Raw genomic sequence first — 26,035 nt, forward strand, 5'->3', positions numbered from 1 at the left:
TGTAATCATGGATAATATACTGTAACCCCTGTATCAACTGGTCCACCAGCTCAGCCAGTTCATGAGGGTGCTGACTCTCTTTCAAATTCTGAAGTAAAAGCTTCGCCCACCCCGGAGACCAAGGTTATGGCAAACACCGGCCTCAGGATTGAACCTGCCACGATAAAAAGATGACGGACCAAAGATTCAGCCTTCCTATCTGCAGGGTCTTTAAAGGACAGAGTGTCCTCCACTGGCAGTAACATGACTTTATTTAACCTAGAAACCTGAGAGTCCACCACTGGCAGCACTGACAGTTTTTTTAAGAGGGACTCCTCAAAAGGATACCTCCTAGCGAAACGCTTAGGTATCCCGACCATACGTTTCGGGGACCCCCCACTGACTATCGACAATCTCGTCTAAATAGGCAGGAAAGGGGAACACCTTAGTCACCCTGGATGGTCTGCGGGTGCCAAATTGCACCGGTGCAGCCGACGCAGCATCCGCTGTGTTCTCCATTCTTAAAAGTTTCCCACACTAATACAATCAGTGCCTTCACAAGAGCCTTTTCTTGCGCAGAGGTAGTGGAAGAGGAATCATCCTCACTATCAGAGCACTCGAAGTGCTTGGACGCTGATCCCGTTGGGTGACTCTCGTCCGCGGCAGCCAAATCAGCCTCAGAATCGGAGGAGGCAGAGGAAGTGGGAGGGCGCTTTTTACCAGGTCTCTTTTTTTAAGACCATGTCCACTTTAGACACCAGAGACTGCAGGGCCGCCGTCATGGCCGCCATTGCAGAGTGGGACCCCGAGATTCCAACCCCCCCCCCCCCCCCCCGAGGGCGGGTTGGGTGGTGACACGTGTTCTAGAGGCTCCATGGCACCCTGGGGCCAGCAGTAAAAACTAGTGAAAAATTAGACAAGCTGTGAACACTCCTGCCACCGCTGTCTCCCGTGGTATCACAGGTCCCAGCAACACTGCAATAGCAGAGGAGGCAGGGAGATATCGCCCCAGGACTCGCCACCAAACGTACCTCAGCAGAGAGAAAGGAGAGAAGGGGAAGAGTGCCAACAGCCTACAGCATGTCGAAAAGGCAGAGGAAACGGCCGCGCTGTCACTAGAGGCCGCCCGCCAAGCACCGCTTCATGCGGCTTCAAGAAAATCACAGCAGCATTACCTATGGGAAACCACCAAAAACATGGACGCCGATCTCCAGGAAAATGGCTGCCGAGCTGCAGCACATGTGGCTACAAGAAAATGGCAGCACCGCTTAGCGGGCGTGCGATTCCTGGGACTCCATGAGGTATTGTAGCATGCCAGGGGGCCTTGTAGGGACCCCCCCGCAGGACTAAACGCACACGAGCAGGCATCCGGAGCCGTTCAGCGTGCTCCTCCCCCTCCCCCCCCCCCACCAGTCACAGCTCACCTCACCAAGGAATGACAGTTTTTTAACCCCATGTAAAAGGATTAAAATCACCAGTACACCTCTCAGGCATCCCACGGGAATAGGGGAAGGTGAGCTAATGTAGGGAGGACCACGCTAGTGAGGGGGGTGTACATGGGTAGGAAGGGCATCTGTGGGACCAACCGACCCTGGGAGGGCCCCGCGTCCACCCCAAATTTCCCAAAAACAGGGGGGGTTCTATTTACCACACCTTTGGAACCGGGTGGGCACCACTCTGGTCAAGTCAACTCCACATCTTGGAACTGGGGTGCTGCAGGTCAGAGGTACTCTGCGACTCAGGCCGGGACCAGGTCATGTGCGTCCTCACGAGCTGTTCCAATCACAAGCCAGCCCCTGTCCAGTGGGGCTATGTCGTGGCCGACCTGGCGTGGAGCTGAGTTCTGCACGCTCTTGCTGGCCAGACTGGGACGACCGTAAGGATCTAAGATATCCAGTGCATCACCCAGTCCGGCAGGTTATTGTAGTTCTCAGAGGAACAGGCCTGATAGAAAAAAAAAAAAGTTCAATTTTTAATACAAAAAAACTTTTATACCTCAGCACGCCACTAGGGGGCCATTCCTAAACCCAATCTGATATTACCTCAGTTTGTAGCAAGCAGTACCGGAAGGCAACAACCCCCAGATCCAAAAAAACAGAGGGGCGGCGACTGTCAGAGGACTCAATAGAAAATAATTTTACGGTAAGTTCTTACAACAATTATATTTTCTCTTACGTCCTCTGACAGTCGCCGCCCGATGGTATTAGCCTTCACTAATGGGACGTCCCAAAGCAGTGCAGGTATGATGGGTGGGAAAGCAACGCAACCAACTTAGAAGGTAACGCAAACAGACGGGCCAGTAATACCTGAGCCCACAGGAAAAAAACTGGAACAAACCCAGAAACAACAACAAAACACCCCAAGAGGGAGGGACAGTAAAAATAATATCCCCTTAAACAACTGCCGCAGCCAAAGGAAGCATCCAGAGATGCCAAAACATCAAGTTTGTAAAACTTTGTGAAAGTGAGCACGGACGACCAAGTCGCCGCCTTGCACACCTGAGCCACAGAAGCCTGATGGCGAAAAGCCCAAGAGGCACTAACGGCTCGAGTAGAATGGGCCTTTACCAGAAAAGGAGGAATCCGACCCTTAATGGAAATCGTCTGACTGATCCACTTAGAAATGGTCGCAGCGGAAGAGGCCGAACCCTTCCGAGGTCCCTCAGGAAGAACAAATAGAGAATCAGACTGTCGAACAGACTCCGTGGCGGACAGGTAAACCTTAACCGCCCGGACCACATCCAGGGAATGCAAGGCAAATTCCTTAGGATGCTTGGGACACGCACACAGCGAAGGCAACACAATATCTTCATTGAGGTGGAGAGAAGCAACCACCTTGGGAAGAAAAAACTGATCCGGTCGCAGAATCCCCTTATCTCTATGAAGTACCAGATAAGGAGAGCGGCAGGACAAGGCCGCCAACTCAGACACTCTGCGAGCCGACGTGATGGCCACCAGAAAGGCAACTTTTTGGGACAACACAGACAGAGGAATCTCTCTGATGTTCTCGAAGGGAGGTTGTTGTAACACAGACAAAACCAAATTCAGATCCCAGGGAGACCAGGGAGCTCTCCTCGGGAGAGCCAAATGCCGCACCCTTTGAATGAAGGTGCAAACCAAGGATTGCGACGCCAAAGGTCATCGAAAAAAAGATGGCCAAGGCCGACAACTGACCCTTGACCGTAGTCAGCGCCAGACGCTGATCCACGCCCTTCTGCAGGAAGGCCAAGACCTTCGCCATAGATGAAAACCATGCGCTTCGCACCAAGCGATATACGCTTTCCAGGTGCGGTGATAAATCTACCTTGAAATTGCTTTACGAGTCTTTTACAAGGCAGGGACGACCTCCTGTGGAAGACCTCTATCCCTCAAGACCTGGCTTACAACAGTCATGCCGTTAAAGCCAGAGACTGTAAAGCAGGATGGAAGATCGGTCCTTGAGACAGAAGATCATCTCGCAGCAGAAGCCGCCAGGGAGGTTCGACAACCATCTGAAATATGTCCGCGCACCAGGACCATTGAGGCCAGTCTGGGGCTACGAGAATGACTGACATCCGTTCCAACGCCAACCTGCGGAGGAACCTGGACAACAGTTGAATCGGAGGAAAGGCATACATCAGCCGATAGCGATGCCAAGGTACCACCAACGCGTCCCCGGCGTCCGCCAGAGGAACGCAAGTTCTTTCCACTAATCTTCCCGCCTTTACGTTGAGCTTAGACACGAACAGATCCGCCTGCTAGTTGTCCACACCCGGAATGTGAACAGCCGAGATCGCCAGTACATGCGATTCGGCCCAAGATAGAATCTCGGCCACTTCCTTGGCCGCCCGGGCACTCCTGGTGCCCCCTTGGTGATTGATATAAGCCACAGCCGTGTCATTGTCCGTCTGTACCCGGACCGGACACCCCTGAAGTAGAGATGACCACCGGAACAGACAAAGTTTGATCGTTCGGAGCTCCAAGACGCTTATCGGCAGTGAAGTCTCCCCCGCCGACCACGTCCCTTGGGCACAAAGTGCGCCCAGAACTTCGCCCCAGCCCGACAGGCTGGCATCCATGGTGAGAATCGTCCACAACAGAGGCCGGAAGGCCCTGCGTCAAGGACGGCACCGGAGCCACCACAAGAGATCCGACCGTACCGGACGACTCAATGAAATCCTCCTCTCCAAGGACTGAGGCGTCCTGTCCCACCTGTCCAGGATCTCCGCTTGCTGAGTCCTGGTGTGAAATTGAGCAAACGGAACTGCTTCCGAAGGCCGAAACCATCAGGTCCAGAACCCGCATGCAGGTCCGCAAGGAGGAGAGATCGTCCCTGAAAGACCTGATCTCATCCCGCAGAGACCCGAGTTTGTCCTCCGGAAGGAAGACCCGAGCTTGAGCAGAGTCCAGGACCATCCCTAGGCACTGAAGACGAGTTAAGGGAGTCAGTGCCGACCCCTGAAAATTGGATGGTCCACTCGAGCTCCTGAAGTGTCTGAACCATCACGGCCAGATCGCTCGCCAAGGTCACACATGAGCTCGACCTTAATAAAAGGTCATCCAGGTAACCGAGGATCGCAATGCCCCGTAAACGCAGCAAAGCTAGAACCGGAGCCAACACCTTGGTGAAAACCCTGGGAGCCGAAGCGAGACCAAAAGGTAACGCCCCGAACTGGTAGTGCTCCCCAGCCACTGTGAAGCGAAGATATCTCTGATGACCCTCGACAATAGGGATGTGTAGATACTCATCCTGCAAGTCAATGGAGGCCAGGAAGTCCCCGGGCCTCAACGGTGCCACCACCGACCGGATGGATTCCATCCTGAACTTCTGTACCCGCACAAAGCGGTTCAGAGACAGCAAATCCAGAACCGGACGCACCGTGCCTCTTTCCGGGGCACCGTGAACAGGTTGGAGTAAAAACCCATGAAACCTTTCCCCGTGGAGGAACGGGTACAATGACTCCTTGGGCAAGCAGATCGTGCACTGCCCCCATAAGATCTCTGATCAGGGGACAGCTGGAGATTGAATGGAAGAACCTGTCTGCAGGGCGAGATCGAAACTAGATCTTGTACCCTGAACGAATCAGCTTGTGAACACACCTGTACTGAATGCCGGACAACCAGGGTTCCTGAAAGCAAAGCAGATGGCCCCCCACCCCGACAATGGGTGAGGGCGTCCCCTCAGGAAGAGGTGGACTGACCGGCTTTTGGCTTACCCATCCACAATTACTTGCTGCCACCGGGAGGTCAGAAGGGCCTACCCTTCTCCTGTGTCCCAAAGGCCCAAAAGGAATTACGTTGAGTCTTGAAGGAGGGCCCCCGCCGCGTGCGGGGGGGGCCCACCTGTAGAGACCTGGGGCAACAGAGTACGCTTACCTCCAGTGAGCCTCTTAATTAACTCATCTAGAATATACCCAAAAAGATGACCCCCCACAAAGGGGACCTCAGAAACTGCCTTTTTGGATGCGTGGTCAGCCGACCAGCTCTTCAATCAGGTAATGCGGCGGATCGCGACCCACACCGCGGACAACCGGGCGACCGACTGGGCCTTGTCCAAGGCTGCGTCGTACAAGAACATCCCAGTCTGGGTGATCCAATCCACCATGGCAAGAGCAGTCGGAGAGGTCAACTCTGCCACCAGAGTGCAGCGAAGCACTTTGGATCATGCCGTGAGAACCTGATAGGCCATCATTGAGGCAAAACACAGGGTTTAACAGGGAAACCGCCACCAGATAAACGTGTCGGGCAAGTGCTTCCACACGCCCATCTGCCAGATCCCTGAATACCGGCCAACATATGCCAAATGCACCGCCACTGGTCATTCACACTCCCGTGAAATTCCTCAGGGCAGGGAAAAGCCTGACCCGACTTCTGGGCCCTTCAGAACCCAAAAGCGAACCGCTTACTTGACTGAGACAGCTCATCGTCAAGATAGAGAGTTTCTTTTAACGTTGCTAAGGGGAACATCCATCGCAGCGGAGGACCGGGACCCCTCAGGGGGACCATTGTCCGTGACAACCAATTTTTTGGAGTCAGAGGACTGGGAGGGCACAGGCCGTTTTTCGGAGGAGCATTCCTGCAGATATAGAGGTCTTGGCAGAGGCTTCAGGGTGGACCCGAAGCCCCCACCAGGCCTGCAGGGGATTTGTTGTCCCGGGAGTCCATTTTTGCCATAAAAATTAAAAGGGACGCTGGCCCTTTAAATCGGCGGTTCCCGTGGACCCCCCCCCCCGCAATCTGAACTAATTGAAAGTGCCCCCTCAGAAAACACACCAGCAACAAGTAAAGAACGTTTTAGTTGAAAAATAGAAGAAGGATTAACAAAAATCCCCCAGCCTGTCAGCACACATTTTTACACAGGAGATGTGTGAAGAAGGAGGAAATGACCTCACGCCTCTAGAGACCCAGCCCTCGAGCCCAGACAAAAGGTACCTAATGAAACTCTATGTAAAAAGGCACAGGGAAAATGGCCGCTTTCCCTTAATAGGCATATGCCCACATCCAAGATGGCGCCCGATCGGGAGCCTTGTGCAGTATCCTAAAATGGCTGCTGCCCTTACACACCTCTAACGGCGCCAAAAAGTACACTCACACGTTCTGGCAACCACAGGGTACCCCAGGGAGACCCTCAGAGCTATGGAGCACCCCCCCCCCCAAGTACTACCAGTACCCCATACAGCGCCTCAGCGGGAGTAGGGAGGGAGGGAGAAAACCCAATGCCAGCCAGAAGGGGGATCCCACAGAGACCACCAGCCCTGCTATCCCCTAAGAGTGGGCCCACAACCCCCTAAAAGTCCCCAGGGACAAGGGGGTATCCGTACTCACCAGTCCAGGAAGCGGGCACCGCTCCGATACCGGAGACCTTCCACCCTAAGTTGGGGTGCCGTCAGCCAAGGAGGGATGCTGGCAACACGCGGGCAATCCGGGTTGAGACACCCTCAGCGAAGACGCAGCTCCGCTGGCTCGTCCCCATTCCGAGGGGCACTGTTGTTGCAAGGCCTGGGCGTACCAGTAACCTGCGACGCTCGTTGGCAGGCTGGGACTCCATAAGGATCTATAGAACCCAGTCCGAGGCCCAGCTCTGCAGTCACTTGTAGTCCTCCAGGAAAGGAATCCCTGACTAACTAGTGATAGTGAGAGAAATAAAAATCTATTGTGCAAAGAAAAACACATGAATGCAGAAAAAAAACAAAGAAAACTGAGACACAAGGTCCCAGTCAGAAAGACCTAACCAGCGCCTGAGCTAGGCAGCGTAAAACTGAGGTAATATCAGATTGGGTTCAGGATAATGGCCCCCTAGTGGCGTGCCGAGGTATAAAAGTTTTTTTGTATTAACCTGATAATCAATTATCTGCCTAGCCTTGCTCCTGCAGAGAGCGCCATTACACATTAGTGAAGGCTAATACCATTGGGCGGCGACTGTCAGAGGACGTAAGAGAAATTACTTTTGTGTTTTGAACTGTTGCTACATTCCAATTTATCCAAATCAACGTTGCCTTAAAAACGTAAGTATACCTTCAGTGGTTGTTATGAAATATTTTATGAAAATTTCTATGACATACACAGTAAAACACAGCCGAATTGACACAGCTGAATGACAGGTAAACATAGGTACGGACTCCACCCCCATGTCTACCTGTCGTTGGACGAGTGTCATTATGGAGCGAGGTCACCCTGCCCCCATGCTTCTGTCCCATGACGGGTAGACATGGGGGGGGGGGGGAAGTCACCTGGTGACGTCGCCAGGTAATCTGAGCCCCATGTTTACTGGTCATTTGGCGGTGTCCCTGGACAGGATCAGTTGCGTTCAGAGTGGCGTCTTTTGGGTTTTTTTTTTTTCGTTCAGGATGGCATTTTCTTTTAATAAAATAATTTTTTTTTTAATAAAGGACTTGTCAAAAACTGTTGGTGAATGAGTAGGGGTACAATGAAACCCATGCTTATTCACATGGGGGGGCAGATCTGTTATCTGATAAAAAACGCCGACCCAAGCACAAAAAAAGAAATAAAAAAAAAATAATCCCCACCCACCGAACACAACCGAGGACACAGCTGTCTGACAGGTAAACATAAGGGCGAAGACAAAAAAAAATCACCAATTCATGCGCTGATCAAATAATCCTGTCAGGGCTGGCTGATTGTCCCTATGAAGGAGACTTTCAAATGCCAGGTCCTTGCAGCTCTCCTAAAAATCCACTGGGTGGTGGACAAGGATATCTGTACAAGGGATCAAAAGAAAAGAGCACACGGCCGCCCCTTGCCTGGGGTTATGAACTATGCTTAAAAGAGTTAGAATTTAATTTTTTATTAAAGCGGTAGTATCCCGCTTTTTGGCACTTTAACCTACAGGTAAGCCTATAATAAGGCTTACCTGCAGGTACAAATAATATCTCCTAAACCGGCACGGTTTAGGAGATATTTACAGTGCATGCAGCCGCTCGCGCGAGCGGCGCATGCGCTCTGAAGGTCCGGGGGGACCTTCAATTAACTTGCCGGGAGCTTGCCGGAAAAATCACTCCAGCGCGCATGCGCGGGAGTGACGTCATCGCCGCTCCGGCCAATCATCGCGCCGGAGCCGTCTCTTCTGGCCAATCACCGCGCCGGAGCCGCCGAACCCGGAAGAGACGGCGAGGGATCATGGCAGCGCCCGCAGCGATGTCCGGGGTCCGTGTCGGGGCTTCGTTCTAAGGTAAGTTATACATAATGGGCTAGTATGCGATGCATACTAGCTCATTATGCCTTTGTCTTGCAGGTTTTTTTTTTTTTTTTTTTTTTTTTTTTATGTTTTAGGGTTTACAACCGCTTTAATTTATTTTATTGCTGTAAAACATTAACATAAAAAATTCATTTGAAATTATTTTATTGTATTTATGATTGATATTAAGGTTGTTTTTTAGTCCTATGCACTGGTTCTGGTGTGATTGTACCTCTCTTGGCATGGCCCCTTTAAGAAGAGGGGCATGGGAGGAGTTACTGTAGTTAAACTGTTGTGAGGTACCAGTGTGGGTGTGACCTAAGGAGACCACGCCTCCTTTACGCATTGTAATAGCAACCTACGTGGTTGCGTATCAGTCCTTTCATCTCTCTCTCCCCATCAGCTATTGTCTTCCGGGAGTGCCCCATGTCCATGCACATTGCCGGCTGGTCCACGCCAGAGCTCTGTCTAGGAGGACCCGGAACTTGCCATCCGGTTGGTAAGAGGAGGAATTTGAACTCCAGATTTCTTGCAGCGGCAATCCAGGAGGGGAGAGGGGGAATATAATAGTGTATACGCCCACAATCATTTTACTTCATGTGAGTGCATAATTTATTACGTTTCCTGTATGTTCCTGTATGTCCACAATAAAGCAGTATTATGCTAGGGTGGCCGTGTGCTCTTTTTTACTTTTGATCCCTTGTACAAAAGGGCGGAGGTTATCTGGTGTCGTCTTCAGATGACCCCGCTCCCATGTCTACATCTCAGTGGGCGAGTGTCATTCCTAAATGACAGATAAACATGGGAGGCAGGATTGCCTGACACTTGCCCAATGAGAGCTAGACATGGCGGCAGGGTCCCCTGGTTACATCACCAGGCAACCCTCGCCCTTATGTTTACCTGTCAGGCTGTGGCAACGGACATGAACAGCCGTGTTTGGTGGGTAGTTTTTTTTTTTTGTTGTTGTTTTTTATATTAACTTTGATTTTTTTTTGGTGAATGAGTGGACGTACTAGTATGTATCCCATATTCATTCGCTTGGGGGGGGGGGCAATATAAGTCATCTCCTGCACCCCCACAATCACTGGGCCAGGCTTGTTGGGAAGAGGCCCTTGTCCCCATCAACAGGGACTGAGGATGCTTTGAAGGGGGAGCCTCTTGACCCAAAGCACCCTCCCCCCATTTTGAGGGCATGTAGCCTGGTATGGTTCAGGAGGTGGGGTTTGGCACTCGCCCCCCCCCTTTTTCTTGGCCTTCATGCTCGGATAAGGGTGTGGTATGGATTTTGGGGAGGACCCCACAACATTTTTTTTTAATTTTGGAGTGGGGTTCCCCTTAAAATCCATACCAGATCTGAAGGGCCTGGTATGAATAGGAGGGGACCCCCACACTGTTTTTTTTCAGAATTTAGCCGGCAATCTTTTGTTTACATTTCAGCTGTCTGCGAGAAACTCCGCTGACGAGTCATCAGTTGTTAAGGACGAAGCTCCTTAACAACCAGCTATTCTTCAGACAGAATTCGGATTGGTAGGTCATTTTTCGATTGATCCATACTGAAATCATTCTGAAAATGTGGAATTTGTTGGAAAACTAATAAACAAAACTAAACAAATTTTAACAAAATTCGTTACTACTGTCATTCGGAGATTCAGTTACATCCGAAGCACCGAATAACCAAAAATTTGTCAAAATTTAGATTTATGCTGGCCATACACTATACGTAAAATCAGCCGAACTTCGGTCATTTAGACAGTTCTTTCGTTTTTCGGCCAGTTAATGGGCACGAATCGGTAATCGGTTGTGAAGTTTGGAAATTTAACTGTCAAACGATAAATTGAAAGGTTAATGTGTTTCTGGTCCAAACTGTTTGCACTAGGTATATGTGAAAAAAAAACCCGAAAAAACGGATTAATTTATGTTCAGTGAACGATTTATCAGTCATTACATGATGCCACGATCTTTTGCTCTCACGGCCGAGTGTTTGTTTCTCAGAAATTAGTTTGAACGATTTTTCATATAGTGTATGGCCAGCATTGGACAGAAACAAATTGCACATTTCTACAGGGAGTGAAGAAGAAGGTAAATGTAATGTATTTGTGGCTTTCTTCTAAACAGTAAGAGGTAAAAGGGCTAGATAGAACTATTCATTGTAAAGATATTATTTTTCCCAGCAAAGTAAAGTTAGATTTAAAATGCATCAGACATTAAAAGGGACCTCTAGTAATAAAGGTGGGTAATATTTCTTACCTTAGATCCTTTAAACATTTGCAGTGTGTCAACATCTCACACAATGAAGACATGTACATTACTTTGCCCATCATGCCAATGTTTGCCAGGGATAAACTACACAGTTGTTGGCAACTTATGCCAATGTTTACTAGGCTGGACCCTGTTACTATTCCTGGAAGTTGTGCAAGTGTTAGGTTCTCTAAATAATTAAGTTGGCTGATTGCTGCCACTTCTGCATCCCCTACAGCATGTGAACGCTTGCAAGGTGGGTAAGTGTTGCGTATTGCTGGATCATTCCGTGGCATAACAGAATAAAAGTTTGAACCAATAAATTCCAAGTCTTTCAGAACTGGAGTTCCCTTTAGAAGTTTCCAGAAGACAAGACATTGCTTAGCCATACTCAGATCTTCAGGTGTTTTAGTGTTCACCCCAACCCGAACCTTTTTGCCAAACATAGGTGGTGCAGCACTGGGAGTAGATAGTGCTGTGCAGCCGTTAGCTACCGAACACACTGGCAAAGAAAGAGAGCGTAAGCTTTTTAGTTGGGATAAAATCTCACACAGATGCCTTCCTGAAGTCTCTGAACTGTGATGGTGTGCTGATGAAAGATTCAAGTGAATAAGATTGGAACAAGCAGATATTAAATTTTCCAAAATAGAGCTATCTATATCATCTTCAGGTTTTCTTGAATTCAAGTTGGGAATGAGGCATAAGGCACACCCTTTTAGATTCAAACTGACAAGGCTTTTACAGTCTTTTCCACCATTTAAAATTCTTTGTGTAAGCTGATCACCAGAAATCATGCAGCCACTGAAATTTAAGTATGATGGACAACTAAATTTCATGTGTTGAAGTAGGGAAGATCCATTTAACCAATATTTAGGCAACTGAAATGCCTCCAAAGAAACATTCTTTGCCATGGATTCAAGCAAACTTTTGGTAGCTCTGCTTTCTGCTAGGTTACCTGGGACAGATATGAGAAAAGATCTAAGATTTTCTGGTGTCCGGTCACTAAGTACAGCTAAATACAATCGGACAACTTCCTCATTTATATAACCAGGTGCAAGACGGGCGTAGAACAGCCTCAGATTCTGGTAATGGGGTACATTGCTTTCTCCAACCATCAGTTGCCCAGACATTACTGTTCCTTCACGTGTTCTGTCCAAGACTTCAAAATAGAGCAGAAGCCTTTTAAGACTAGTGCAGCATGGTACAACTCCATAGGATGGCACAAAGACAGTTTGTTTCAGTTCCTCTAAATGACTAAGCGTTGCTTTGCATTCACTGCTTAGCTTTCCCGCATCAAATCCTGCATTGATATCAACAGACAATGAGCGCAGATGATGAAGTTCTGAAAGAATTTTAGAAAGGCGCAAGGATGTAACCGAACAGCCTTCCATATCCAGTCTAGTTAGCTTCTTACAGCGTGATAGTACGTCCACTGTTGGGGAAGACAACCAGTAGCACCCACTTACGTCTAGTTCAGAAATGTCCCTAGATATTACTTTCAGCATTTGTTTCACTTGTTCATCATGGGCCTGAAAGAAAATAAAAATGAAAAAGAACTCTTAAAGCAGTTGTGTAGGTAACATTTAAAACACTCTCAGGAGAGATAGACATACATATTCTTCATAGCAGTCAGTCATTTACTGGGCCTTATATGCGGTCAACCTTGCTAAAGAGAACTGTAGTAGATGCACTGGGAATTATTGAAGGCAGATTTGCAGAGACAATTAGTCAATAAAAAGACTGCAGCAGTAAACAGGTTTTTACATAAAGCCTCAAAGCAAATGTTGATCAGTTCACTTTAGGAACAAGCAGGCTTTTTTTTCAGCTGATCTCCTGAATGGCTCCTACTGAGTGCAGGATGGGGACAAGGGAGATGCAGGCGCCCGGGTGCAGTGCAGATGCCTACACCCCTACTGGATAATCTCCCTGCAAGTAAGAGAGGTGGAGCCCCCTACAGTTTACGGGGAGGTAATAGAGCTGGCTCAGTGCTTCAGCCTAATAAAGAAACAAAAGTAAGATGTGGATGTGGAAGATGGTGAAGCTTTTAAGGAGGAGGGGTGGAGAAGATGGGGCAGTGGAGGTGGGGTTGCATGCAGAGGTCAGAGTTGAAGGGGGGTGAAAGTTAGATGTGGATAGGGGATGCAGGTGTGGAAGAAAGCTGAACTCTGCAGTCTGTATTCAGTGCACTCCTGAACTCTACACTATGCACATAATGCACCCCCAAATTCTGCATGTAGCACACCCCTGAACTGCACTCTGTGTTTAACCCCCATCCCAAATCTGCACTTGGTATTTAATGCACTCCTGGCATTTAGCGCCCCTTTAAGATCCTCCCACTGTTAGTGAAATTTGACCACAGCCACTATTTGAATCGGTTTGGAGGGTCTGCGTGTGTGTTGGGGGGGGGGGGGGTTTGGGGGTCATGGTTGAGTTCCTGCACCTATTTTCTGAGAAAAAAAGCCCTGGGAACATGCACTAGGTGGCAAGAAAAAGACCCAATTCACTATTTTCACCATTTTGCCTATGTACTCTGTTTGTTCCTGACATTAGAGTGGCATACCGTTTCAAATTAAATTTGGAGTTAAAAATCATGTATTCTGATCACCAAATCTCATTTAACCACTTGCCAACTGCCTAACGACGATTTACATCGGCAGTCAGCCCCTCACAGGCAAAGCGACGTAGATCTACGTCGCTATCCTGTGAGGGTCTAGGGAGCAAGCGCGCGCCGTTGGAGGCGAGCTCCCGCTCGGTCACGGACCCCCCCCCCCGCGCGAGTGACCGGCGGACCCAATGTCCGCCGGTCACTCGCGATCGTCGGTTACAGAGGGAGAAAGGCAGGCGGCTAATGTAAACAAAGCCGCCTGTCATTCTCCCCTGTGTGACAGCACAGATCATACGGTCCTGCTATGTAGGACCGTTGATCTGTGCTGTTACACCACTAGCCACATCCAATCACAGTAAGAAACACGCCCCTAGGGACACACATAACCCCTCCCTCTCAAATAAAGTTAACCCCTTCACTGCCAGTGTCATTTTTACAGTAACAGTGCATATGTATAGCACTGATTACTGTAGTAATGTCACTGTAACCCCAAAAGTGTCAAAAATGTCAGTCAAGGGTCCGATCTGTCCACCGCAATGTCGCAGTCCCGCAAAAAAAAAAAAAAAAAAAATCGCAGATCGCCGCCATTACGCGTTAAAAAAAAAAAAACAATAAAAATGACAAAAATCTTTCCCTTAGTTAGTAAACGCAATAACTTTTGGGCAAACCAATCAAAATATGCTTTTTGCGATTTTTTTACCAAACATATGTAGCATAAAACAAATTGGCCTAAAATGTTAAAAAATTTAGATTTTTACATTTTTTTGGAGGGAATTTCATATAAAAAAAATTGGAAAATATTATTTTTGCAAAATTGTCGCTTTTTTTTTGTTTATAGCGCATGATCAAAAAAAATAAAAAAATCGCACAGGTGATCAAATACCACCAAAAGAAAGCTCTGTTTGTGGGAAAAAGGGACATCAATTTCATTTGGGTACAGCATCGCACGACTGCGCAATTGTCCATTAAAGTCACGCAGTGCCGAATCGCAAAATAGGCCCTGGTCAGGAAGGGGGTAAAATCTTCCGGGGCTTAAGTGGTTAAGCAATGTTACCCTCAACCTTTCATTCAAATAGTTTTTTTGTGCTAAGCTGGCCCAAGCAAACTACACTGAACAAAATTATGAAAACTGAACACTTTTGTATTTGCCCCCATTTTTCATCAGCTGAACTCAAAGATCTAAGACTTTTTCTATGTACACCAAAGGCCTATTTCTCTCAAATATTGTTCACAAATCTGTCTAAATCTGTGTTAGTGAGCACTCCTCCTTTGCCGGGAAAATCCATCCACCTCACAGGTGTGGCATATCAAGATGCTGATTAGACAGCATGATTATTGCACAGGTGTGCCTTAGGCTGGCCACGATAGAAAAGGCCACTCTAAAGTGTGCAGTTTTACTGTATTGGGGGTCCCGGGGGGGGGGGGGGGGGTCCGAAAACCAGTCAGTAGCACCACGCAGCGCAACACATTTCCTTCCTTAGGTTGTTTTGTGGACTGTAGAATGTTGGTCCACTCCTCTTCAATGGCTGTGCGAAGTTGCTGGATATTGGCAGGACCTGGAACACGCTGTCGTATATGTCGATCCAGAGCATCCCAAACATGCTGAATGGGTGACATGTCCAGTAAGTATGCTGGCCATCCAAGAACTGGGATGTTTTCACTTTCCAGGAATTGTGTACAGATCCTTGCAACATGGGGCTGTGCATTATCATGCTGCAAAATGAGGTGATGGTCGTGGATGAATGGCACAACAATGGGCCTCAGGATCTTGTCACGGTATCTCTGTGCATTGAAATGCCATCAATAGAATGCACCTGCGTTTGTTGTCCATAACATATGCCTGCCCATACTATAAACCCACCGCCACCATGGGCCACTCAATCCACAACATTGACATCAGCAAACCCCTCACCCACATGACGCCACACGCTGTCTGCCATCGGCCCTGTACAGTAAAAACCAGGATTCATCCCTGAAGAGAACACCTCTCCAAAGTGCCAGACGCCATCAAACTGCAGTCAGGCCGAGACCCCGATGAGCACAAGAAGCATGCAGATGATCTTCCCTGAGACGGTTTCTGACAGTTTGTGCAAAAATTCTTTGGGTATGCATACTGATTGTTGTAGCAGCTGTGCGGGTGGCTGGTCTCAGATGATCTTCGAGGTCAAGATGCTGGATGTGGAGGTCCCGGGCCTAGTGTGGTTACACGTGGTCTGCGGTTGTGAGGCCGGATGGATGTACTGCCAAATTCTCTGAAACGGCTTTGGAGACGGCTTATGGTAGAGAAATGAACATTCAATTCATGGGCAACAGCTCTGGTGGACATACCTACAGTCAGCATGCCGAATGCACGCTCCCTCAAAACTTGCGACATTTTAGAATAGCCTTTTATTGTGGCCAGCCTAAGACACACCTGTGCAATAATCATGCTGTCTAATCAGCATCTTGATATACCACACCTGTGAGGTGGATGGATTATCTCCGCAAAGAGAAGTGCTCACTAAGGCTCCTTTCACACACTCCGTCCGTTGGACGGAGTCCGTTTTTCTCAGCGGGGGATCGAGCCGCCGATCCCCCGCTGAGCAGGAGTGTGACAGCTGTGTCTCCGCGCTGTGTGCGGAGACACAGCTGACAGTTCCCCATGCATCTCTATGGGGGAAATCGGATGTCAACGGACGGTCAGTCCGTTCTCACCCGATCCCATCCGATCCGCTGGACGGATGGAAAATAGGGTTTCCATCCGTCCAGATTTGACGGATCGGATCGGGTCGGATGTCAGCGGACATGTCTCCGCTGACATCCGATGCCCCCTAGGAATGCATGGGGGGGACCGTTCAGATCCGCCAAAAAAATGGACAGGCGGATCTGAACGGTCCGCCTGCGTGAAAGGGGCCTTACATAGATTTGTGAACAATATTTGAGAGAAATGGGCCTTTTGTGTACATAGAAAAAGTCTTAGATCTTTGAGTTCAGCTCATGAAAAATGGGGGCAAAAAGTGTTGCGTTTATAATTTTGTTCAGTGTATTTTCATTACGAAGAGCTGTATATCTTCTGTATGTAACATCAGTTCCCAGAAAAAAATGTAGTTGAGCTAAGCGCTGCTCAGCCATTCACAGAAGGATTTATATTTATATGAATTAATACAAGGCTTCCTCTGATTAATGTCACCATCCCGCCTCTCCACTAATGAGAGGAAACCTTTTATTCATTAACCACTTGACAACCAAGCCATTTCTGGCACTTTTTGTTTTCAAGTATAAATCAGTATTTTTTTGCTAGAAAATTACTTATAACCCCGAAACACTTTGTATATTTTTTTTAGTAGAGACCCTAGAGAATAAAATGGCGATCATTGCAATGTTTTATGTGTATTTGCGCAGTGGTTTTTCAAACGCAATTTTTTGGGAAGAAAATACAATTTATTGAATTTAAAAAACAAAAACAATATATACCCCAATTTTTTGTAGAATAATATGAAAGATGATGTTACACAGAGAACAGATATCCAACGTGTCACGCTTCAAAATTACGCATGCTCGTGGAATGGCGACAAACTATGCTACTCAAAAATCTCCATAGGTGACGCTTTAAATACCTTTACATGTTACCTGTTTAGAATTACATAGGAGGTCTAGCACTAGAATTGTTGCTCCCGCTCTAATGTTCATGGTGATATTTCACGTGTGGTACGAACACCATTTTACGTATGTGTGTGCGACTTACGTATGCGTTCGCTTCTGTGCGCATGCTCTGAGGGACAGGGGCACTTTAATTTTTTTTTTTACACTGTCCCTTTCATTTTTTTTTTTGATCACTTTTATTCCTATTACAAGGAAGGTAAGCATCCCTTGTATAAGAAATAAGGATGACCGGTCCTCTTTATGGAGAGATCTGGGGTCAAAAAGACCCCAAATCTCTCCTTTACTTTTAAAATCAAAAGATAAAAAAAAATAAAAAAGTTCACTTCCCTGGACAGTAAGTGGAGTCATGGTCCTCCAAGGCCATAGAGGCGATTAGAGTCTTTTATCGCCTCTGTGACCAGCCGGCCACACCATTGGATCGTATCTTGGACGAGCTAGTGGAACCAGTAGGCCCGAGAAACACTGGCGAGAGGCAGGAGGGGGATGGATGTCCTCCCTCCTGCTGTCTCTGAAAGAGTTCCAGCGGCTCATGACCCGCTTGGAACACTGTTAAGAGAAAGTCAGCGCATTGGCTGCACTCCACCCCATCATTATCCCTGCTTTAAAAGTACATCCACCTACGCATGAATCTTAAGGATCTCGCAATAAGCCAAGTTGAGAAAACCTTGGTTCAGTTGAAGCAGCTTTACTATAACAAAAGGCAATAAGGCCCATTCTTTATTAGATAGAAAGTTGCGTGGCCGCACCCATCTGACAGCCCCACATCAAATAAGAATAGGTCAGGTTGCTTACTTTCCCACCCCCAAAATATCATTCATTCGTTTGAGGAATTCTATACTGATCTATACAATGACCCCGATATTCCTCATGATCCTCCCTCCCGGGACCTAATGGACCGTACGCATAATACCTTGAACAAAGTGGTGTTTCCTCACTCCAGTCCTCGGACCTCTTATCCCTCAATGCACCCACCACTGTGGAGGAAATCAAATTAACTATCAAGCCTTTACCTACTCATAAGCCTCCTGGCCCTGACGGCGTCCCATTTGAGTACTATAAAGCTTTTCTACCTCTGTTACTTCCCCATATGTGCCGTCTTTATAACACTTTTCTTCAGGACACCACTATCCCTGAAAGACATGCAGAGATCTTGAATTACCTTTAATTATTTTCCGAAACCAGATAAAGACCCCTCCCTGTGTGCTGGTTACAGGTCTATAGCCCTTTTGAATTCAGATTTGAAAATTTTCACTAAACTTCTCTCTATTCGATTGAGCACTGTTCTCCCATCTCTGATTCACAAAGACCAGGTGGGTTTTGTCCCTTTTCGTCAGGCTGGGGAAAATACTAGGAAGGTCATAGACCTAATTGACATGGCAAAAAGGGAGGGCTCGGCATCCCTGATACTTTGGATGCGGAAAAGGCCTTTGATCGCCTCAGCTGGTCTTTCCTGTTCACTACATTGCGTCATATTGTATTTAAAGGGGCCTTCTTGCGAGTGAAAAACACCTATATTGCAGTCTAAGTTCGCAGGTGAAAACCACTTATACCCTCTCCTCTTCATTCCAAGTGACTAATGGTACCCGACAGGGCTGCCCGCTTTCCCCCTTATTATTTGCACTATGCGTTGAGCCCCTAGCTGCATCTATCCGTCGAAGTCCAGACGTTCAGGGCATATCAGTCAGAGGGAGGAAGTTCGTGGACGACGTTATCCTTACCCTGACCCACCCTAGGGCCTCCCTATCAAACCTGCACGCTGAACTGGATTGTTATGGAGCCCTTTCGGGATACAAAATAAACCCGTTTAAGGTGGAGGCCCTCCCTGTTAACATCCCTGAGGACAAAGTCAGACACTTAACGACTTGTTTTCCTTACTCTTGGAAATCTACTGCTTTAAAAATATTTGAGGGTATACATTACCCCGACTTTTGCTACAAGGTATAAAAAAAAAAAAAAAACTTTCCTTCTTCTCTGTCAGCAGATCAGATTAACAATACAACGATGGAAGAAGCATCATACCTCCCTGCTGGGATGCACTGCTTCTGTTAAGATGTCCATTCTTTCCAAGCTTCTGTACTTGTTCCAATTACTTCCTGTTCCCTCTGCATACTTTAAAAAGCTGCAAGTAGACCTCATGCAATTTGTTTGGAACTACAAACGACATAGAAAACCCCACTCGTTACTTATGGCCTCACAAACAGATGGCGGCCCAGCATTCCCCAGCCTTTTAAGATACTACCCCAAGCAGCCCAGCTACGCAACGTTGCCTCTTGGTTTACTCCGCATTCCTATAACAAATGGACTGAAATTGAGAAACTTTGGCTAGCACCTATTCACCCCAATAATCTTTTGTGGAATGCGAATATGCTCTTAAATCTGAAGCATCACTGCTGACCTCCTTTCTATATAATCCCAAGGCACCAGACAGCCTCACGTTCCTGATGTCCTTTCCCTGGGCTTCGAGGAACCTATTCCATTTTGGCCATTTGGTGGACGACCCCAGGTCTCGTAAATTATTGCCATTTAATGAACTTCAGGATAAATTTGATCTGCCTCGCCAGGTGTTCTGTGGATACCTGCAGATTCCCCATTACTTCCAAACCATGGGTATGAATGGGGGGTGACCAGCGCTATGGAGTGATGGAGACAAATGTATATAGGTGAAGAAGCTGCCACCAACCAGCCCCTAAACAATTAGGAGCCAACAATGTTTAGGAAAAAAGGAGAGGTTGGAAACGGTGCTACCTGGTATTATAGATGTGCCAAGATGCTACAAAGTGATCTTATTATAAAACATATAAATAGTGAGACAATATATAATAATAAGGTGCAGAGTGCAAAAATTAAGAAACAAAACCGACATAGACAAGAAATGGGCTAAATGTGATACGCCCCAGAAATGCTTGAAGTGCTGTGAGAAACTAAAGCGAATATCACTAAGTGCAAAAAATATAAAAAAAATTTGGGAAGTGTAACAGAATGTATCAGAACAAGGATCGACTTCTGTCTTAAGGAGGCCAAAGTTTCCCCCAAGACTTTTGTGAAGATGCGTGGGGCTGAGGGCAACCCGAAGGGCAGCGCCTGGAATTGAAAATGTCGGACTTTCCGACCATAGCTTTACTGCCAGTCGTAAAAACCTTTTGGTAAGCTAGGTGAATGGGGATGTGAAAAGAAGCATCCTTTAGGTCCAGTGTTGCCATGAAACATTCTGGGTATAGTAGATTTCCTATGGAATTTACCGATTCCATGCAAAAATGCTTGTATTTTAGCGAGCGATTTAGAGTGCGTAGATTCAGTATTAAACGATAACTCTCTGAGAGTTTCTTTACCACAAAAATGTGGGAGTAAAACCCCCTGCCCTGTTCCGATTTTGGAACCGGTACCAACACTTTCTGATCTACTAAGTCTCTGATCTGGAGACTTAACGCAGCTGCTTTCACTCGATCTCTGGGCAGACTGGTAATTAACAATCTTTCCGACGGCCGGAAATTGAATTCCAGTCTGTGACCCATGGACACCAGGTCCAAAATAAAAGGGCTTAACGTAAATTCCTTCCATTGTGGAAGGAAGGCCCTTAATCTTCCTCCCACTCTGTGAAAGGAATCATTGCAGCTTGGCGGGGTGTTGGAGGGTTAAACAATATGCCCCCCCTACCCCTGCCTTTATGGCCAGTCTGTTTCTTGGGTCCGGTGTCACACGGACCCTGCTGTCTGCCCCTCCCCTGAAAAAACTTCCGGGGATATGGGGCTTTTCTTTTATCTGGAAACTACCTTTTTGTCAGCAGTACGTTCCAGTGCTTCTGCTAATCCAGGACCAAATATATGGTCACCTGTAAAGGGAAGACCGTACAGGCGAAGTTTGGAGGTACAGTCTCCCGACCATGTCTTAAGCCAGAGATTTCTTCTGGCTGAATTAACCAAGGTCGAGGTTCTGGCCATCATTCTAACTGACTCAGCAGAAGAATCAGCCAGATACCCTACTGCCTGAAATAGAAGAGGGAAAGATTTAATAATCTGATCCCTTGGAGTCCCGGCGGATAAGTGAGACTTGAATTTGGAAAGCCATAACTCAAGATGTCTGGCTACACAAGTAGAGGCTAAGGCTGGTTTTAGACTCATGACTGAGGTTTCCCAGGCTCAGCAAAATATCCCCTCTCTTGTCCATAGGGTCCTTAAGTGTACCCATATCATCAAAGGCCAAACCTGTGTTTTTGGAAATCTTTGAAAGAGGGGAATCTAATTTAGGAATCTTGTTCCATGGTTGTGTCGAGTCTTCATCAAAAGGAAACCTCCTTTTTAAATTGTTTGAAAAAAAATGGTTTCCTTTCAGGATTCTCCCGTTCTAATTTTATTGTGTCTAGAAGGGAGCTGTGCACAGGGAAAACCCTGGCCGCCTTCTTATGCATTGTATACATAAGGTCATGTTTAGATAATTGAACCTTCTCCTCTCAATTTCTAAAGTGACATAGACTGCTTTAAGTATTTCGTCCACATCTTCGAGTGACAATTTAAACCTGGAGCCTCTGCTGGATTCCCTATGCTTAGGCTCTTCCCCTGAACCCGATTCCTCAAATGAGGAATGGGGGGACTCCGGCTCCTCCCTCATGTCGTCACCACACATACTCTGTGTTGGATTGGAACTAGGTCTTGAGGCTTTGAGACTGTACATGAGTCTGCAATTTATCTAGGAGGGGTTTTAATGGAGGTAAACTTTAACACAGGAAAAGTTCCCCTGGGTTCGGGATTTTTTAGGCACACAAATATGAATGCAAAGATTTATGCAAAAATTATAAAGTTTATTAACGTGTAGAACATATAAGTGTAAACTTTAGGTAGAGGTTAACTCATCCCTAACGGAGGTCAGCATCCTCTGGGAGGATATACTGGATCATCCTTAACCAAGCTGTCTATGCATGTGCGGCACACTGTTTTGCTCCATGTGGAACTTAGGTTTGTTCCGCAAACGGCACATTTCTTTTTTGGGGGGCTGTACCTGGACCTTGTCCTGAGTCCTGGTCTATAACAACAAAAATAAAGCATTTTCTGATTAAGACCCCCTGTAAAACAGGCCCCAAAATAAACACCCATGTGTTAAGAGTGAAAAAGGTGCCCCCCCTTTACCAGCCCCCAAATAGTCTATGGAGGAAAAAGGAAACCCCTACAGGCTTTGCAAGAGGGAAGACTCCCCAGGCTTACCTGAGAGGTGTCGGTGCCAGAGCCCGTTTCCACCGCCTGAGCGGTTACTGCAGAGGGATCCACCCCACTCTGTTGGTGTCCCGCAGCCTCCACTGGGTTTCACCTAAACACTGGCTGCCCAGTAATTCTCCTGTTCGCGCCTCTGGAAACTGGAACCAGTGTTTCCAGGGCCCGCCGATGATGTCACTGAAACCAGAAGAGACCCCGTCAATTCCTAGGCCAGAGTGGAGCGCAGGAGTTCCGCCCCTTCCGACCCTGCGTGGCGCCAATTTTTGAAATCCGCAGCGATCACAGAAACACAGCCTAGCTGCTCCAAGGACGCTGCCCCTTGCGGTGGAAAGGACTCCCCCTGCCTTTCTGACAACAGCGACGGTTGTAACCTTCCCCAGGCTTTAAGGACAGGAGAAAAGCGCCCCCCCCCCCCGACCTGTAAAGCAGAGGTACCACACTTGGGCGAGGAGAGGTAAGTAAATTCTTTCCCAAGTCTTCAAAGGACAGACCATGAGACCAGGAGAGCAGGTTCCAGGAACATGTTACCCCCTGTCCGGAGCAAACACTAATATTGAAGTGTGAGGACCAGAGGCCCGCCTTTTATCTGATTGGATTTTAATGTGTTTCCTGCCCTGGTAGGAGGAGCCCTAGATCTCATGGGCTGTCCTGGAAGATGACTTGAGAAAACCATTTGTTGTTTTTGATTATAAAGTGTGACCTGAAGTGTGACTTTAATTTTTTAGTGTATTTCAATCTACTAGAACATATAAAACACTACCCTCCCCCAGGTTGACAATGCTGCTGTCTGCTGTGCCCCCTGCTTTTATTCAGCCAGAGTGGGAAAAGTTGAATACAGCAGGTGTGTTACTGGCCAGATTACCAAGTGAAAAAAAGAAGGTAAAAATGAAAACTAATACAGGCACCAAATCTAAAGTTTAGTAAATTGCAATATATTACAATTTCTGGTTTTGGGTTTAATATCACATTCAGTTTACAAAAAAATTATAGAATTTCTAATCTAGTTGATCATATCAAATCAAATATAAAAGGGAGAACTTATTCAGTTTTATGTGTAAATGTGTTGTGCTGCAGTGAAAGTACTGTAAATTGTTCACTACTGTATCTGAAAATACTAGCATGTAATTCAGAGCAAAGTGACAGTATCTGTTAAAAGGCCTCCCTCCTCAACCAACAGAATCTCACCTTTCCAGCAATACAAAACTGCTCCTGCCTCCAATTTATATTCCTGGTGCCTCCATGGCAGCATACCAATTATAGAGCTCCGCCTCGACTCCTCCCTCAGGACCAGTGAATAGCTTAAATTAAAGACGTAGTGTCTCCCCCAACATTCTCCTTTTTTTCCCTCATACCTCTTGATCAGCGAAGAAGTAGCAGCATGTTCCTACCTCAGCCTTAGGCAGCGTCTGCCGGTTTCAGACTCTCCCTGTTCTTGGGCCGCTAACAGTGCTAATAAGACTGGGAACCCCTTCTGTGGATCTTTTGGGGTTTTTGCAAAGATTCCTCATAGGAATGCAGTCTGCCAATATTCAAACTTATGAATGCTGCTGGGTGTACAGAGGGATCAGCTTTCTCAGTGCTTTCCTTTCCTTTATTTAATTTTCTTTTTTTTTTTGTGTCCCCTCTTTTCAGTCGTCCTTTCCTTAGGTTCCGAGAAAAGAATACAAGAATAATGAAGCATAATCTCTTTTTTTCCTTTTCCTTACAGGGTACTATGATTGTGTTTTGGTTTTTCTCCTCTAATATCTTGGAGCCCTCGTGCATGCGCAGTTCAGCATGCCTTTATTTACCTTTCTTTTTCCTATGTTGGCCAGTTCCAGTGGTCCGCGAGCCCTTCCCGTCATTTACAGAGTCTCATTCTTTAGGATGGCGGGGCTTGGGGCCTCCTCCGGGCCTGTTCGTTCCCTCCATGCCGCGGTTTGCTCTGGTACTCGGGAGGGGGAGTGTGCGGGACATGCAAGGCCGGTTCCTCAGTGAGCATGCGCGTGATGAGCGGCTGTGCCTGTGCGCAGTTCGACTTCATGATGCACGCACACCCTGACCTGGTACCGTACCCTCGGCAAGGCAGCTGGGAGGTGTCGTGACAGGCACAATAGTTCCTTGTGGGAAACAGGGTTTCCGTATCCCTTACTAGCTAAAAACGTGCCCTCTCCAAGGGTTTACTCCTAAGGTTGCCACACCAGATCATCTAGTAGAACTGTGGGCATTACCAGTTTTATCGGGCTCAGAATCAAAAGCCTGTCATGAACTGGATATATCCAAAGTTCTCAGAGCCTACTTAGAGGTTACTGGAAAATTCAGGATCTCTGAGAGAATATTAATCATCCCGTGGAGCAGGAACCGAGGGAAAGCATCCAGCAGAACCTTGGCGTCCTGGGTGGTCAAATTAATACCAAAAGCCTACAGGTTGAAAACATGGATCCCCCATCTTAAGTGAATGCGCACTCAACTAGGGCAGTTTCAGCATCATGGGTAGTGAGGGCGAACGTTTCCTTGGAAACAGTCTGCAGGGTGGCTTCTTGGTCTTCTCATCACAAGTTTCTCAAACATTACTGTATCAACCCAGGAGCTCTTACAACTGTAGAGTTTGGAAGAAAAAAACAGTACGTGCGGCCATGTCCTTGCCTAATTAAAAGTTCTCTGTTAGCATCAAACCCACCCATGGAAGCTACCCACCCATGGAAGCTAGTTATTTATCATTTGTATGCTGCCATGGAGGCACCAGGAAAGCGGAAAATTGTATCATACTTACCATAATTTTCCTTTCCTGGTGCCAATCCATGGCAGCATACCCTCCCGCCCTTGGTATTCTATATTACGGAGAATGTTGGTAGAGGGACTACGTCTTTAATTTAAGCTATTCACTGGTCCTGAGGGAGGAGTCGAGGCGGAGCGCTATCATTGTTATGCTGCCATGGATAGGCAACAGGAAAGGAAAATTACAGCAAGTATGATACAATTTTCCATTTTTATCGTTTCCTAGGATGGGGTAGCATGTGACCTTCCCCAATGTGATTACTTAAACTTAGCAGGCCAATCACTATGACTAAACACTGTAACGTGAAGATGTCACCACCCCCTCTAGACTCAAATCAACACCAGGTATCTTCGTGGAAGTTGAGGATGGAGCAGTGGGAGTGCGCTGAAAATGTGAGCATCAGTGGGTCAGAAGTGCCTTTTCACAGAATGGGTGTGCCTCAAAAATGTGAATTATGTGCAATAATGTGTATGGTGTTTGGTCAGCCCACTCAAAAATTGCACCCCAAAATACATTCTGCTATTTCTCCTGAGTATGGCGATACCACATGTGTAACACTTTTACACAGCCTAGCCACATACAGAGTCCTAACATCCAAATAGCACTTTACACAAAGTTGTCCATTTATCCACATTAAGACTGGGCCTATTTTTGACACTTGGTGTTTACAAGCTAAAATAATTTTTTTTGCTAGAAAACTACTTAGAACCCCCAAACATTATATATTTTTTTTTAGCAGAGACCCTAGAGCAGTGGTTCTCAAATCCGGTCCTCGGGACCCACCAACAGGCCAGGTTTGCAAGATAACTAAATTACATCACAGGTGATCTCATTTGATTCTCAGTGATTGCAGTATTCTAGTCTGCATCCCCCAAGGTAATAACTTAAAATCTGGCCTGTTAGTGGGTCCCGAGGACCGGATTTGAGAACCACTGC

The 26,035-nt window shown here is 47.1% G+C and overlaps 1 protein-coding gene across 1 annotated transcript in view; it reads right to left on the reverse strand.

Annotated features, from left to right (window-relative positions):
- Window positions 1-26,035, reverse strand: part of FBXL18 (F-box and leucine rich repeat protein 18) — a 181,571-nt gene that overhangs the window by 76,904 nt on the left and 78,632 nt on the right. Inside the window, exon 3 of the mRNA XM_082261931.1 lies at window positions 10,900-12,419. Within this exon, the coding sequence (XP_082118057.1) occupies window positions 10,900-12,419 (1,520 nt within the window). The remainder of the gene's footprint in view (window positions 1-10,899; window positions 12,420-26,035) is intronic.

The sequence above is a fragment of the Pelophylax lessonae genome (genome assembly GCF_965119305.1).
Source record: "Pelophylax lessonae genome assembly, chromosome: 6".
In the NCBI taxonomy this organism is placed as follows: domain Eukaryota; kingdom Metazoa; phylum Chordata; class Amphibia; order Anura; family Ranidae; genus Pelophylax; species Pelophylax lessonae.